The following is a 16,766-nucleotide window of genomic DNA, read 5'->3' as shown; positions in this document are numbered from 1 at the left end:
TCCCGCCTAGCCTAGAGAGGTTATACTGCAAATTGTAGTTAACCTCTATGGGCTAGGTGGGACGCTTGCGTCCCACCTACGTAACAGCCACTTGCAGCCTGTAGCGCGATTTTCAAAACCTTAAAAATCCTATTACTTCAATTTCTAAAACATATGACTATTTTACAGCTATTTAAAGACAAGACTCTCGTTAATCTAACCACACTGTCCGATTTCAAAAAGGCTTTACAACGAAAGCAAAACATTAGATTATGTCAGCAGAGTACCAAGCCAGAAATAATCAGACACCCATTTTTCAAGCCAGCATATAATGTCACAAAAAACCCAGAAGACAGCTAAATGCAGCACTCACCTTTGATGATCTTCATCAGATGACAACCCTAGGACATTATGTTATACAATACATGCATGTTTTGTTCAATCAAGTTCATATTTATATCAAAAACCAGCTTTTTACATTAGCATGTGACGTTCAGAACTAGCATACCCCCCGCAAACTTCCGGGGAATTCGCTAACATTTTACTAAATTACTCACGATAAACGTTCACAAAAAGCATAACAATTATTTTAAGAATTATAGATACAGACCTCCTCTATGCACTCGATATGTCCGATTTTAAAATAGCTTTTTGGTGAAAGCACATTTTGCAATATTCTAAGTACATAGCCCAGGCATCACGGGCTCGCTATTTAGACACCCGGCAAGTTTAGCACTCACCATAATCATATTTACTATTATAAAAGTTTGGTTGTCTTCATCAGAATGCACTCCCAGGACGTCTACTTCAATAACAAATGTTGGTTTGGTCCAAAATAATCCATCGTTATATCCGAATAGCGGCGTTTTGTTCGTGCGTTCCAGACACTATCCGAAATGGTAAAGAAGTGTCGCACGCATGGCGCAATTCGTGACAATAAAATTCGAAATATTCCATTACCGTACTTCGAAGCATGTCAACCGCTGTTTAAAATCAATTTTTACGCCATTTTTCTCGTAGAAATGCGATAATATTCCGACAGGGAATCTCCTTTTCGGCAAACAGAGGAAAAAATCACAAAGGCGGGGGCGATCGGGTCACGCGCATAAGCCCAGAGTCCCTTGATCGGCCACTTGAGAAAGGCGATAATGTGTTTCAGCCTGGGGCTGGAATGACGACATTCTGTTTTTTCCCGGGCTCTGAGAGCCTATGGAAGACGTGGGAAGTGTCACGTTAGAGCAGAGATCCTTAGTAAAAGATAGAGATGGAAAAGAAGTTCAAGAAATGGTCAAGACAGGCCACTTCCTGTAAAGGAATCTCTCAGGTTTTGACCTGCCATTTGAGTTCTGTTATACTCACAGACACCATTCAAACAGTTTTAGAAACTTTAGGGTGTTTTCTATCCATATGTAATAAGTATATGCATATTCTAGTTACTGGGTAGGAGTGGTAACCAGATTAAGTTGGGTATGTTTTTTATCCAGCCGTGTCAATACTGCCCCCTAGCCCTAACAGGTTTTAAATTACTAGTTGAACTAAATGTCCCCACACTGTTGAGAACTAGTAGTGTTTATGGAGGCTTACTGAAGGTCAATGGGGGTTATTCATAAACCTTAAAGATAGAGTCGGCGAAATGACATTGCCACGAGCAGCACCACAGATATTGCGATGAGCAAGATGCATGACTTCGCTCTCGCACAGTCACACACATTATCTGCGCATCTGCACGAGTTTGCTTCACGCATTCACATCGTGGTAGCCACGGGACCAAAACAGCGCTTCAACACTCTTAGTTGTTGCGGAAATTAACCCACTTTGCTCTTTACTTTCTGCATCTACGTCATATCGCTGACTCTACCTTTAACAGCTGAGAAACATGTACCACCTATTTCAAAACATATTTAACAACGTATAGATAGATTGGATATTCTATTTGTATAGTAAGTTTGATTGGATAGAACTGATCGCTACATGCATCATACTCAGGATGTTTACAAGACATATCATATTCAAATGGAAAAATGGCATAAGCACTTTATTCATTATTATTATTATAATATTCTTAAGGTCAGTAGTTACCAGCTTCTTTCTGTTTTGAAAAATAATTACAGGTGGTAAATTTAAACCTGCAGTAAAGTTACACGAATAACCCCAAAGCTCTCAAGCAGAATACCACACGTTCATATAAGATACCACTATCTGAAATACCTGGGTGAGAAGTTATAAAAGATAACAAAAAAGCAGAATGAGTGTAAAGACCTTAGTCATATCCACTCAGTACAAGTACACATTGCAGGAAAGACCACACCCATTATGATGCTACATACCTCTTCTCAAAATGGTTGCAATAAATGACGAAGATTCTCAATTGAAAATCTTCCTCTGCTTTTTCTCTTTCTGTCTCTCTGTTAGCAAAAGTACAATCTACAAAAAAATCTCAGTTTTATGTACAAAACTGAGGAGGTCAAAAACAGCATTTTGGCTGCATTTTCTACCAGTAGGTTTTCAAGGAAGACGAACTTTAGAAAAAAGGTGTCTTTGAAATCATCTCACAACATATGTCTTTGTCTCTCCTTATAATATCCATTATAGGTTTTTCAGATCGTATTAGTGGACCGGGGTCACCTTGCAGTCCATTTTTCCCCGTCTTTGTCTGTTCAATGATGCTACAGTTGGGACTGTTCCAAGCATCCTATTTGTTGCCCATGTGCTCAGTCAGGGAATCAAAGAACACTTCCTGCACTGACTAGAAGTGGGAGGAGCTAGAGAAGAGGTGGGAGGTGGAGTTTGGCCTTTAAACTCAAACCCACTGGGCATCGACAGACATACACCTCACTCCCGACAGGCTGAACAAACAAGAACGTAAACAAAAATGGAGGCAATAAAGTTGACACATTTTCTTGAGTGCAAAAGTGTGGAGCTCCAAGGAAGGGAGTCTTGAGGGGAGGGGAGGGTCTGTGCCCCCATATCGCCTCTAGTCGGAGTGTAGTGAGGAGAGGCCTGCGCTTGAGCAGGGCAACGTGCGCTTTGGAACTCATGATGACTCAGTGTTACTGATATCATGGCAATTACTAGTATTCACCTCATCCCTTGAGATGTTGTCGTAACGTGACAGTCTCTCTTTCGCAGTTTGGCAACCTGCACCGTTTCGCCTGCTGCTATGTATCAGCCGCTCTCTGCTCCTCCTCGCCCTTCTCTTTCCCTTTCCCCTCTCCCTCCACTAACTCCACCATACTCGGTACACGGCGTCCTCCTTCACCTTCTTCCTCCTCTTCATCCAACAAGATCTCTGTGGATTCCGAGTCTTGCATGCAGAGCGTTTTCGAGTCACAACTATTCTCCTCCTCTTCCCCCTCCTCCGGTTGACTCCTGCTGTCTTTCTCCGTGTCCGTCTCTCTGTCCTCCTCCAGTGTGAGCTCGAAATGGAATTTGGCCCCAGGGAGGCGGCCGCTGCTGTGGTCAGATTTGTCCGGGGCGGGCAAGGGGCTCTGGGGGATGGTGCTCTGGTACCACTCCCTGTTGTCCTCCAGAGTCTCCAGGATGTCCTGGGTGTCAGGGTGCACCAGGTCAGCCCACGTCTCCCACAGTGGGTGGACGATGTAGTCGATGAACCCCACCTGGAGAGAAAATGTGTATCAGCTTGAGTTTGTACTGAAAAAAAATTGTCAGGTCAGATATTGACTTTCTTTGTGTGTGTGTGTGTGTGTGTGTGTGTGTGTGTGTGTGTGTGTGTGTGTGTGTGTGTGTGTGTGTGTGTGTGTGTGTGTGTGTGTGTGTGTGTGTGTGTGTGTGTGGGGGTGTGGGCGCTCGTGCACATGTGTATATACTATATGTGTGTACTTTATTTACCTGGCTCTTCTGTACAGAGGCGTTGTGTTTGTCACACATGGGGCTGATCTCCATGCCTCTCTCCCTCTCCCTGTCCCCCTGGCTGAAGAACTCTTCCATAATGCGGTCGGTCCACTGGCGGTACAGCTGCAGGGGCTTGGTGGGATTACTGAGGTCTGCACAGTGCACTATGTTCTGGAGTACCTGGAGAGAGAATTAGAATAGAAAATCCCCTTTATACAAACACATTAACAACCATCACATTTCAGTCCTCACATATATAAAACAGCAAAAGAAGCAATGGTTAAAAGATCAACTGCAAGCCTCTTGCATTATCAACTGCACATAAAACATTCTGCAGACCCCAAGAAAGAGGAAGGGAGAGAGGGAGTGGGTCAGGTAAAGATGTAGTCACAAAATTCACATGCTCTTAGTTTGACCCCCTGAACCATCCTTAGTTCAAATTCAAGTCCCAGCAGCTTATGCGCTAGTTTGACAACCACTGGCTAGCTACTTGTATGACTGAATGATGGAGAATGCTAGTAAGGGGCTTTTAAATGGCAAATTCAATTTCAGATCCCTCCCAGATGGCTCTCTGGATAAAACCAAAGTAATTTGCATCTACTACAAGGCTGAATTTGTTTATCGCCGAAGTACATCAGGTCTTCATTATCATTTAGAAGCGATACACACCGTTGACGCACACCAGCAATACAAGTAATGTTACTAGTAACAATGGAGGACATCTTTGGCAGGCTAAGCTAGAAGTGTGTGACCGCGTGAGAGGCCTATGGACAAGTCGACAAGCAGCAAGCTAACACAAGCTATAGCCAAGTGGATAGCTACAGTTTGCAGGCCAGTCCACATTGTGGAGGACAAAGGCTTGAGGGACATCATTCAGATCACATCAAACGACTCAACGTATGAGTTACCCTCGAGAGCCACCATCGTTACAAGAACACACGAGCTGTATGAAAGCGAGTGGACTACGAAAGCGGAGGAGTTGAAACATGCAACAGCTGTTGCTCTCATGGGAGAGAACTGGACTTTGGTGAGTAACCACAACTAGCTTGGGGTTACTGCACACCACATTGATGAATTCACATGCTCTGGCCGTAATGAAGACAGAAGAGAGGTACTATGCTGAAACGTGCACCGAGCATTTCATGGATCTAGCAAAGCAGTGGAACATTGAAAACAAAGTTACCACACTTTGCACAGACAGTGCACAGAACATAATTGCAGCTGCGAGACATCTGCCTATTGAACACCTGTCCTGCACCGCGCACAGTCCCCAAAGGTCCATCACAATGTCTGTGCATTGGGTTCGACAATGCCCTAGCCAAATGCAGAAAACAATTTGTGCATTTCCAACACAGCCCACCAAACGCTGCAGAGCTAGGACAACAGCAAGTTGCAAATGGGTCACTCGCACATGATGTCACAACAAGATGGAATTCCACTCTGGAAATGGTAAAGCGTGTCCACAGAAACCAACATCCACTGAGAGATGCTCTGGCCCAACAGAAAACAAACATCACCATGCCAACCACAGCTGAACTGGAGAAACTGCAGAACCTGGAGGCACTACTGGAGCCTTGCAGGTTATCTTCTTTCTCACACTATTAATATTATAATATGATTGTGTGTGTCAGTGGAGGCTCTTCAGAGGAGGAAGGGGTGGACCATCCTTCTCTGTGAAGTTCATAAAAATGTAAATTGTAAAACATAAAAAAAGTTATTCAATACAAAACCTAGGAGGTTCATCGTTCTCACTCCTTCCCATAGACTTACATAGTAAGAGCTCTTGCAGCATGAACTGACATGTTCACCCAATCAAAGGATCAAATAATTAATCTAGTACTGAAAGCATTAGCCAGAGCTAGCTAGCACTGCAGTGTATAAAATGTGACGAGTAGTTGACTCAAAGAGAGAGAAAAACAATAGTTGAACAGTCTTGAACAAATTAATTTCTTCCAAAATGAAGAAGCAAGAGAGAAAGATTTTGTCATTTCACTTTCACTTATTTATCTAGCAAATGCAGCTAGCTAGTTTAGCCTACTGAAACACCCTGCTCAAACAGAGGGATGCTATGTTAGCTAGCTGGCTATGACTATCCAACACAACACTGGAACTCTTCCAAGTCAAGGTAAGCTTTTGGTATTACAAATTTGTTGCCACCGGGGCCCCCCGTGTAACTGCTTACTGACTGTACATTAACATTACTGCATGATTGTAGCTGGTTTACAAACACGTTAGTTCTAGTTGCTATGCTGACTATGACGTTACTTTAGCTGATATGGTGACAACGATGTAGGCTGTGTGTAGCGGTTTGGCTTGGAAAGTTGTTTTTCGCCTGGGCACAGAGCTGATGTGTTGTGCATTGAAGGGACAAGGTGAGAGGAGGAGAGTGCATTGAAGGAATACAATGTGGCTACTATGAAAGTGAACTGTGTTTACATGTGATCAGGGGTATTGAAAAAAATTCTGTTGAATTATTTTTTATTTTTTTTAAATCTGAAAAAACGGAAGCAAACGGGGAAAAACATATCTGAATTTGTCCAATAGAAACACTCGTTTGCAACTGTTGGACTAATGATTACACCCTATATCAGATAGATGCAGGCAAGAGAGTGCAAGGCGGTATTCAATGACACTGTCTGTCCATATGTCACTTTCTGTCTCCTCAAATTTGTAATTTCCTGCTTGGTGGTGTTGCCTACTTTGAACCATCTCGTTCAGGTGATGGAGAGCTCAGATGATAACCCTTCCTAGGAAGAGAGGCATGCACAGCAACCTGTTAAAGCAACAGAGTCAGAGCCACCAAAGAAGAAAGCTGCCCTCTTGTTGAGTTCTTCTGAGTGGAGGACTGTCCACTACACTGGTGGTCACAGCATGCAGGGGCCCACACAAGACCGGCCTGCATTGCACGAAGGTACCTGGCAACGCCTGCCACATCAGTACCTTGTGAGAGGTTGTTTTCAATCTCTGGACATATGGTACAGAAGAAGAGAGCAGCTTTATCATCGAAAAATGTCAACAGGCGTGTTTGTCTTTGCAACTGGCTCAGTAAAAAGAAATAGGAGGACGACTGAACTGTATGGTCACAGGTTTATGTTCTGTGGAATTCATGACATTGCTGGACAGGTTTATGCTCTTTGTTATTTGAATCCATAGAGACAGTTATTTTTTCTTATAGCCAACCCTCCAATCAGTAATTGGGAGAACAATAATTTGGAATGGCTGAAGCTTAGTGTGTGTGTGTGTGTGTGTGTGTGTGTGTGTGTGTGTGTGTGTGTGTGTGTGTGTGTGTGTGTGTGTGTGTGTGTGTGTGTGTGTGTGTGTGTGTGTGTGTGTGTGTGCGTGCGTGTGTGCGTGCGTGCGTGCGTGCGTGCGTGTGTGTGTGTGAACTTCAAGAAAATGTATGAGGGAGTAGGCATACTAGGAGCATTAGTAAGTTCCAGGACTTTTGTAATTGTTACATTGTTTATGGTGAATATGCCATTAAAAACATTCTGATACAGAATGTCCCTAAATACCTATAATGCCTTTTTTTAAGTGGAAAAATATTTATTGAGTAAATTTGAGCAAATAAAAAAATGTACGATTAACTACAGAATTTTATGCGATTAATTGGGATTAATGATTTTAATTGTTTGACAGCCCTAGCATTTTACAGTCAATATACAACCTGACCATGACATTACAAAAGACGTAATTGCGACCAGTTTTGCCTGCAGGGTGACGATATGTGAAGTAGCAGCCAACCTGTATCCTGTCCTTGTAGTTATCTAGTAGTAGAACTCCAGAGCTGGTGACTTTCTTGGTCTCCACCATGGTCTTCAGGTCCGCCAGAAGATTCATGTGCTTGGACATGTCAGTAGCTAGTACCTACAGGGACAAACAACAACATGTTGGATTAGTTAAATTGGGTGCTAAACTGGAACTCACTCACTCAAGCAGTCACACACTTTCATTTGACAAATATTTTGCAATATTCATATCTGTATCACTCACTCATTAATTCATTCATCCCTTTACTAGCTAGGTTCATCCACCCAACCACCCATACATTCCACTCACTATGTCTATGACCATTTTCCTGAGCGACTGACGTTGTTTTTTGGTCAGGTTCTGGAAGATGTCACAGTTCTCTTCCTGCAGCAGCTTGAAGCCCACGGCCAGGTGGTGGTTCTCCAGGACTGACGAGTCATTGTACATGAGGGCCAGCTCTGAGTCTGGAGGGAAAACACACAGATAAAGCACATGGTTAGAAAGCTGTTTTTATCACATCATTTTGAATATTAGAGTACTTCAGGGTAATATTCATTAGGTACTGTATTTCTAGAGAAGCACATCAATTTTTGCGAGTGTGTGTGTCTGTAGATTTGATATCTCACTCGCTCTCTTTGCCACACGCATGCACGTTGCATATTGAATAAAGTAAATCAAGTAGCCAAAGAAACATATTGGGACACTTTTACTACACACACGCACAAGCACGCACGCACAAGCACGCACACGCAGACACAACACACAATGCCTACTACTCTGAGTAATCCCTACCTCATTTGACAGAGACAAGTCAAATATATCTCTCTATCTATTGCACATACGCAGGCGTACAGTCACACACACAATCACACACAAAGGCACATACACACACATGCGCGTTCACGCAAGCACACATGGATGCACGCACGCACACGGATTCCAAAGGATGGGTCCAATTAATTTGTTGCCATGGTGGCTAGGCTAACACATGTTATGTCATATCAGGATTGCGTAACTGGTGAGGATCAAAATCAGCTCCCAGTCAATCAGCCTAGAGAACAGACAGTCCAATCCCAACATTGTATAAACTTATACTAAGACAATGAATCCATTTTCAGTATGAATCAATGTACCCTTCATTCTATCCACAATACCATTTAGCTTGAACTGAGTTCATCGTTGTCTTGCAAGGCAATATTTTCTAGCCTGGTCCCAGATCTGTTTTTGCTGTCTTGCCAACTATACGGTCATTGTCACGCTAAAGTTGTTCATGTCAATGTCCATAGGAGATGATTATACAGCACAAACAGATCTGGGACCAGGCTACATGTTTTGCCCATTGGGAGATAATTGTATGTATTTATGTATTCTTTTGTATGTCACGTTTCTCAGATTATGCACAGTGCATTCTGTACCTTCTTTATAAAATGTATTTTTGACCGTGAGTACCATTCCTCTTGGGCTGCTAACCCAGTCAGGGAGTGTCTACCCGACCCACCAGACAGACCCGACACACACACATCCACTCACGCACGCACGCACGCACCCACGCACGCACGCACGCACTCTGGGAATGTCTCTTTGTATCCTCCACAATTAACTCATATAGAGTCATCGCCTCCTCTCTGCATGTCTAATGAAGGGGATTCCCCGAAGTGCGATGGATCCAATTTTACACACTATGTGTGTAAAAGAATCACTCAAACACAAGCATTTTGTTACACCCGCAATAACATCTACTAAATATGTGTATGTGAAAAATAAAAATTGATTTGAAGAGAAAAGCTAATCTTAAAACAACCATCTACATTAGCACTGTGATAAGAGGCAAAAACGGCATGTCATGTGAGGTCGAAAAGCTCATAACTGCAAATCATGGGAAAGACCAGGTGGTCTACGTCATGAATAGCACTGGCAAAGATGGCAGCTAGGATTTCCAGGTCTGTGAACACAGCCTGCGAAGACAAGAGGTGGAACAACTATATGAGCACAACAAAACAATGAACACAATCTCACTGTATGAACCTCACTGTTCAATCCATCAAAACCAGGGTCATTGAAAAGGGAAGAAAACAGATTGGAACAGAGTGGGACTACCTGGACATGTCTAATAAGAAACTATCATCTTTGTTATCCATTGCAAAATGTTTTAAAACATCTTCTGTTGCCTGCCCTAATGAACACAACTCAGGTTACATTTAAACAAGACAAATATAAAAACAGATATAATTGCTGTGTTAAAAACACAATATTATTAACAAAACATAAGCCAAAACGTTAAGAGGTGGCCATATTGACAGTATCAAATCCTCCCAACAAAGTTTCCCCCCATAAAGCAACAGAGATGGTACATTCCCCTACCTCTAGAGCAGGCGTGGACAGAAGCACGTGAGTGGATTGGGTGACATCAGCAGCATGGATGTTATTGTGATAGGCTACATCACCATGGTAATAGTCTTCTAGAGTCATCAGGTAGGTTATAAAGGTGTCTAATGGTATTTTGAATGTTTTAAATAAATGTCTTTCCTGAAAATGAGAGAACATGAGACACGGTCAAAAAGGATCAAGAATAATGCCAGAATTATGGGTCAACTGACTGCTATTCACACATACATTTGCACACACACACACACACACACACACACACACACACACACACACACACACACACACACACACACACACACACACACACACACACACACACCACACAGTAAATTCGTATAAACGTTCTTACCTGAAGAATTGTGTACATGATTACTGTTAAAGGCCGGTTCCCCGAAAGCTCGGTGACTTTGAAAAGATTAAGGCCCCATTTATTGATGTCCTCAAGCTCCTGAAATCAGACATCATGGCCCATTTTAGACACACCACTTTCCTCCAAACATACACTACATGGCCAAAAGTAATTGGATACCTGCTCGTCGAACATCTCATTCCAAAATTATGGGCTTTGATATGGAGTTGGTCCCCCCTTTTGCTGCTATAACAGTCTCCACTCTTCCGGGAAGGCTTTCCACTAGATGTTGGAACATTGCTGCGGGGACTTGCTTCCATTCAGCCACAATAGCATTAGACTCGCAGTCAGCGTTCCAATTCATCCCAAAGGTGTTCGATGGTGTTGTGAGGTTAGGGCTCTGTGCAGGCCAATCAAGTTCTTCCACACCGATCTTGACAAACCATTTCTGTATGGACCTTGCTTTGTGCACGGGGGCATTGTCATGCTGAAACAGGAAAGGGCCTTCCCCAAACTGTTGCCACAAAGTTGGAAGCACAGAATTGTCTAGAATGTCATTGTATGCTGTAGTGTTAATATTTCCCTTCACTTGAACTAAGGGGCCTAGCCCGAAACATGAACAACATCCCCAGACCATTATTCCTCCTCCTCCAAACTTTACAGTTGGCACTATGCATTGGGGCAGGTAAGGTTCTCCTGGCATCCGCCAAACCTAGATTCATCCATCGGACTGCCAGACGGTGAAGCGTAATTCAGATGGTGAAGCGTTTCCACTGTTCCAGAGTCCAATGGAGGCGAGCTTTACACCACTCCAGCCGACGCTTGGCATTGCGCATGGTGATCTTAGGCTTGTGTGCGGCTGCTCAGCCATGGAAACCCATTTCAGGAAGCTCCCTACGAACAGTTATTGTACTGATGTTGCTTCCAGAGGCAGTTTGGAACTCGGTAGTGAGTGTTGCAACTGAGGACAGATGATTTTTACACGCTACGCCCTTCAGCACTCGGCGATCCCGTTCTGTAAGCTTGTGTGACCTACCACTTTGCGGCTGAACAGTTGTTGCTCGTAGACGTCTCCACTTCACAATAACAGCACTTACAGTTGACCGGTACAGCTCTAGCAGGGCAGGAATTTGATGAAGTGACTTGTTGGAAAGGTGGCATCCTATGACGGTGCCACGTTGAAAGTCACTGAGCGCTTCAGTATGGGCCGTTCTACTGCCAGTGTTTGTCTACGGAGATTGTATGGCTGTGTGCTCGATTTTATACACCTGTCAGCAATGGGTCTGACTGAAATAGCCGAATCCACTAATTTGAAGGGGTGTCCACATACTTTTGCCATGTAGTGTATTATAAGGAGAAATTATATACATTAATACACAATTACACATTTTCCATGACAAAAATGCATAACTATAGTCTGAAATTCAACCAAAACAACATTGTAGATTTATCCGTACTGCGCTGTACAAAATCACATTCTAAGTAAAGATGTTTCGAGACAATGTCTGTATCACAGTCTAACAACAGACAATTAAGAGACAAATAACACAAAGCCAGTATCATCTTAGTAATATAGGGTGTATCTTCACAGCTACTTCGTTACTTTTCTGGATTGGGTATTCACACCACATAGCATGTTTGGTTGAATCCAGCCCATCTCCCGTATTACCACATGCCCTGTATGCCGATCAGAAATCCACTGTGGCGTAACATTATATAGGTGACCCTTTAAGCCATCCTATTACCTGGATCTCAATAGAATCAATTTAGTCCATATGACTATATGGGAAATTACAGAGGTGACCCTTTTAGGCATCCTATCACCAGCAACTTGATCGATTTTGGCCTAAATCTGAAGTGGTGATCAGTGCTAGAAGTTTAATAAGCACTAGAACATGGGTTAGCTCTGGTGGTAATCTCTAGCTAGCTACGATGGTGCCGTAAAGTACTATAACGGAACAGTGGGAAAATTAATAGAATAAAAATAGAACGATAGAACAATGAAGAGGCCCAGGTCAGGCTACACTTCACCTTGGGAAAAGTTCAAAAGTCCAGATAAAGGCCCAGCCAAAACTCAAAAAGACATTATGTAGCTAGAGGTTAAAGTGATGCACAATTGTGTACTACATCAATCATTTGACATTTAGGTAATTTAGCAGGCACTCTTATCAAGAGCAACTTACAGTAGTGAGTGCAAACATTTCCATACTAGTCCCCCGTGGGAATTGAACCCACAACCCTGGTGTTGCCAGCACCATTCTCTACCAACTGAGCCACACAAGATGTTACAAATTGTAACAACAACATAAAATGTGTATGATATGTTACAAATTCCAATTTGTACAATATGTTAGGATTTTGTAAGTGGTTAAGATCCCAGACTGCATCTTTAAGTTCTTTCCTCAAGGAGGAATTTATAACAGATTTATAACAGATAAATAGTTGACTTTAGTCTGTAAAACAAAAGCGCAACCAAAAGACTACTCCTATATCTGATTGTTTTATCTACCTTAGTTGAACACCCTGATTATAAGTCGCTCTGGTTAAGAGAAGCTAAGAGCGTCTGCTAAATGACTAAAATGTCAATATAATGTCAAAATGCTCTTTCACCGTTGCCAGTTTGTCATCTGTCCCGGTCTTGACCCCAAAACGGGGTATATTAGAGTTGGAGAGGCTAGTGCTGTGCTGCAGCCTCTTCACACCACTCATCTGACACATGGGCTTGGCATTCTTCTTGTCCATCTTCACCTTCTGCATCTGGGGGCATGGCCTCTCCGCACCATGCTGCTTGTCTGGGGAAGAGTGAAGGAAGGAGGGGATAGATATATGACGAGAGGGAGGGACTGTTAGACAATACACAAAGTTATTTTTTGTTGTTGCATATTTTATGCTTGTCTGCTGAAGCCTAACTTGAGATCGCACTCTCCAATAATCATGCATTGAGGTCAGTTGGGGACTTGATTTACGCACCCTGATCTCAAGTTAGGATTGGTCCTCATTGACTTAACAAACATGGTGTCACAAGTGTCGATGAACGGTGACCAAAATGCAGCGGGTATAGTGCTCACCTTTCCTCTTTATTTGAAAGAACACGCAAAACAAAATAAACAGATGACGAAACAGTTCCATAAGGCACCCAGGCTATACAGAAAATAACCACCCACAAAAACACAGGAAAAACAGGCTGCCTAAGTATGGCTTCCAATCAGAGACAACGAAAGACACCTCCCTCTGATTGGAAGCCATACCTGGCCACACATAGAAAAAGAAACATAGAAATAGTAAACTAGAACCAAAATCCCCTAGAACCAAAAAACCCCAAAACACACAAAACAAACACCCCCTGCCACGCCCTGACCATACTACAATTACAAATGACCTTTTTACTGGTCAGGATGTGACACATGGTTACATTTTATCAAACGATATGAATTGTTATAGGGCAATTCCGTAACGGAATTACACTGACAATGGTATACCAAAAAGTATACCAAACAAAAACATTGATTTCAAAGTTTAACAAACCATAGAACTCTACGGACTACTTAACAATTTCACAGATTTTTTTTTTTTAACAAAAACACATTTACAGGAAGAACTGTGCAGATACAAAGTTAGGTAACAGATTAAAACTGAGGGACATTTTACCATAATTCTGTTACTAAACTTTGCATCTGCATAGTTTTTCTAGTAATTGTTTATTTTTTTACTGTGTAAATTGATGAAAGTAGTCATTGTGCATAGAGTTGTATGGTTTGTTAAACTTTAAAAGCAATGTGTTTTGTTTAACATACATTTTAAAGTGAAAAATTAGAGTCTCAGTGTAATTCTGTTACAGTGGAATTGCCCAATACCCAAATTATTTGGAGGCTTTTTGGCTATGGGGAGTTTCAGTTTCAGGTGACATTTTTGTGGACTGAGTGATTGAGACTCTTTACTTGACTTTTGGGGACTTGTACTTGTTGTTATAAGTACTGACAACAGAACAGCAAGGTCAGTCAGTCTTACCTAAGAAGGTTCTGGAGATAAACTCAGAGACCTGGTTCCCCGAGCGACTCATCTGAGACAGGTTAGACAGCTCCCTGTTCAACATCCTCTTGAACTGGACACAGAGAGAGGGAAGAGAAAGAAAATGAGATAGAGAGGGGGGGATTACTCCTGTGCATATATGACACTGTGTAGAATATAAAGGGTAAATAATAGCATACTTAGCGTACATACATCATAGAGCATCACATTATTTTACATTTTTACCTCAATGAAAATGACTGCACTGATGAAAACACTTAACAAACCAGTAAAGTAAACCCTTATCTCAAGTTTTTGGAATGACACTGTGAATGATAGACATTATCCAAAGGCAGAAACTCAAACCTACAAGCTTTAACATAAGCTTAGCTATCTGGGATCTGTTGAAAATATTTTGCTCCGGAAAACAAAAATGAGTGTTTCTTATCGGAATAGGTAGTCTGTCCCTGTTTTAGTCTGTATTTTTCCATTTGGTGCCTAATGAACTTAGCCCTGAAATTGCTTGAATTTTAAATCAGCATCAAGGTCAACATACTGTACCTTTATGTACCCCCATGACACAGAACGTAAGAAGTTTTGTGTCATGGGGTACATCGATGCAGTAAAATCTAAAATAGATAGAGCCAAAACATGTACACAAAGGTGTCCCTCAAAACATCGTCATACAATCAATCAATCATGACATAATCCATAAAGTAGTGTCTCCGTGGCCTTGATGGCAGATCTACAAATTCTTTTGAGGCAAATAAACCTAGGGCATAGTAACAAGATTGAATACAGAAGGCGTAAGGTAGGCGAATACACACAAAACATCACTAATCTATTTATGGCTATAACATCAATGATAAAGTATTATCCTCCCCCCAAAAAATCCAATGCTGAATAACCGGATAGAATGGGACCTAGAGCATCTGAAGGGTCCATAAGACATTATGAGGACACTAGTCAGCTGTGTCTTCGACTAGCTCTTTGGAGAAGACCTAACATGGTTGTGGAGAAGATGCTAGCTACATCTGAGGAAGACTGCACCAATCAGTGACCATCAAGCCCAAATTGAACCAAGAGCATTCAAGATGTGCCTATTAGGCAAGTAAACGGCCTTCATTTGGTGTTCTTATTTCACTGTGGAATACATGAATACTAACTGAAATCCCTCGCAGTGCATCTCTAACTATTGGCCTCATCTTGGTGTCTAAATGGTTGTGGATTTACTCAGATCTTGTGTGTGTGTGGGATGTGCATACTTGCAAGTGTGTAATCTAAAGCAATATTTTTGGTGAACACTCACAAGACATAGGGTGTTTCTCAATATGTGTACTACTTACTGTGCTCCACACTCCCCCTACTACAAAAGGTAGTAACTATAGGTTATCCCTCCATGGTTATTTAGCAAGCTGCCCAAGTTAGCTGGTTAGCTAAGCTAGCTATCACTCACCAGAATCCATGGCTACATGGGTGACTAAACAGTCTGCAAGTACTCTGTCAACCCTGGGAGAACATGCCAATATAACCTGATACTAGCTACATTACAAATAAACATCCTTCAACAACATATCCCTGGATTTTATTTGTTGAAGTGAGAGTGCAGGAGTCGGGAGACGAGAGATATGCATGCCTCACAGTAACCTCAGCCCAGCTATGCCCTGTAACATTACTGACTATTCACTTAATCTTCTGCCAATCAGCCAGGCTAATGGCAATACAGATGACACAAGATACATAAACAAACTTATCAGCCAGCTAGTTTAACAGGCAAAAACGTTACACAGGCAAAATCGTTATGCAAGGTACAGTGGCTAGCTAGCTACACATTCTTCTTGGCCCTATTGACTTAATATGGGGTTGCGATCTACGCATACTACAGTGGGTATTGTAGGCAGCTAAACATGAAAAAATTAACACAGTGTGTATTTATTCAGATTTCAAGATACAATATTGTAGACAGGAAACATGAGATGTGAATGGGCAACATTTCATTCTGAAGAAGGACTTTCTCTTGCTTCAGCCCAAATAATGGCCGCCATTGATTTTTGTTGAGTCATATTTCGGTGTATACTTTCCGTTGAAGCTGGCATCGATGCATGCTTTGAAATGTGTAGAAGTGGAGTACGCATCCGAGAAGTGCCTCCGTGTTCCGTTTCGCATACTTTGATTTGGGCTCATACTCCGACTGGTGTGTCACACTCAAAATTAAAGTGGAAAACCACACTACAGGCTGATCCAACTTTGATGTAATGTCCTTAAAACAAGTCAAAATGAGGCTCGGTAGTGTGTGTGGCCTCCACGTGCCTGTATGACCTCCCTACAACGCCTGGGCATGCTCCTGATGAGGTGGCGGATGGTCTCCTGAGGGATCTCCTCCCAGACCTGGACTAAAGCATCCGCCAACTCCTGGACAGTCTGTGGTGCAACGTGGCAT

The 16,766-nt window shown here is 42.3% G+C and overlaps 1 protein-coding gene across 2 annotated transcripts; it reads right to left on the bottom strand.

The window, feature by feature from the left end:
• Positions 1-1,483: 1,483 nt before the first annotated feature.
• LOC106562999 (3',5'-cyclic-AMP phosphodiesterase 4D-like) lies at positions 1,484-14,932 on the bottom strand. Of its 2 annotated transcripts, XM_082957603.1 has the most exons (11): positions 14,888-14,932; positions 14,327-14,420; positions 12,929-13,110; positions 10,319-10,417; positions 9,943-10,107; positions 9,449-9,536; positions 7,891-8,045; positions 7,576-7,698; positions 3,829-4,011; positions 3,239-3,596; positions 1,484-1,814 (listed from the first exon to the last, which is right to left on the bottom strand). In XM_082957603.1, the coding sequence occupies exons 1-11, from the start codon at positions 14,930-14,932 to the stop codon at positions 1,717-1,719; spliced, it is 1,590 nt and encodes a 529-aa protein (XP_082813729.1). In that variant the 3' UTR covers positions 1,484-1,716. The 2 variants fall into 2 exon arrangements, with proteins under 2 accessions (XP_082813729.1, XP_082813728.1); XM_082957602.1 differs by lacking the exon at positions 1,484-1,814 and having other exon boundaries at positions 2,053-3,596.
• Positions 14,933-16,766: the final 1,834 nt, after the last annotated feature.

Source organism: Salmo salar, chromosome 11 (genome assembly GCF_965601325.2).
Source record: "Salmo salar chromosome 11, fSalSal1, whole genome shotgun sequence".
NCBI classification, from domain to species: domain Eukaryota; kingdom Metazoa; phylum Chordata; class Actinopteri; order Salmoniformes; family Salmonidae; genus Salmo; species Salmo salar.
Note: the sequence above shows the minus strand (reverse complement) of the source record. Positions and strands in the feature narration are given on the sequence as shown.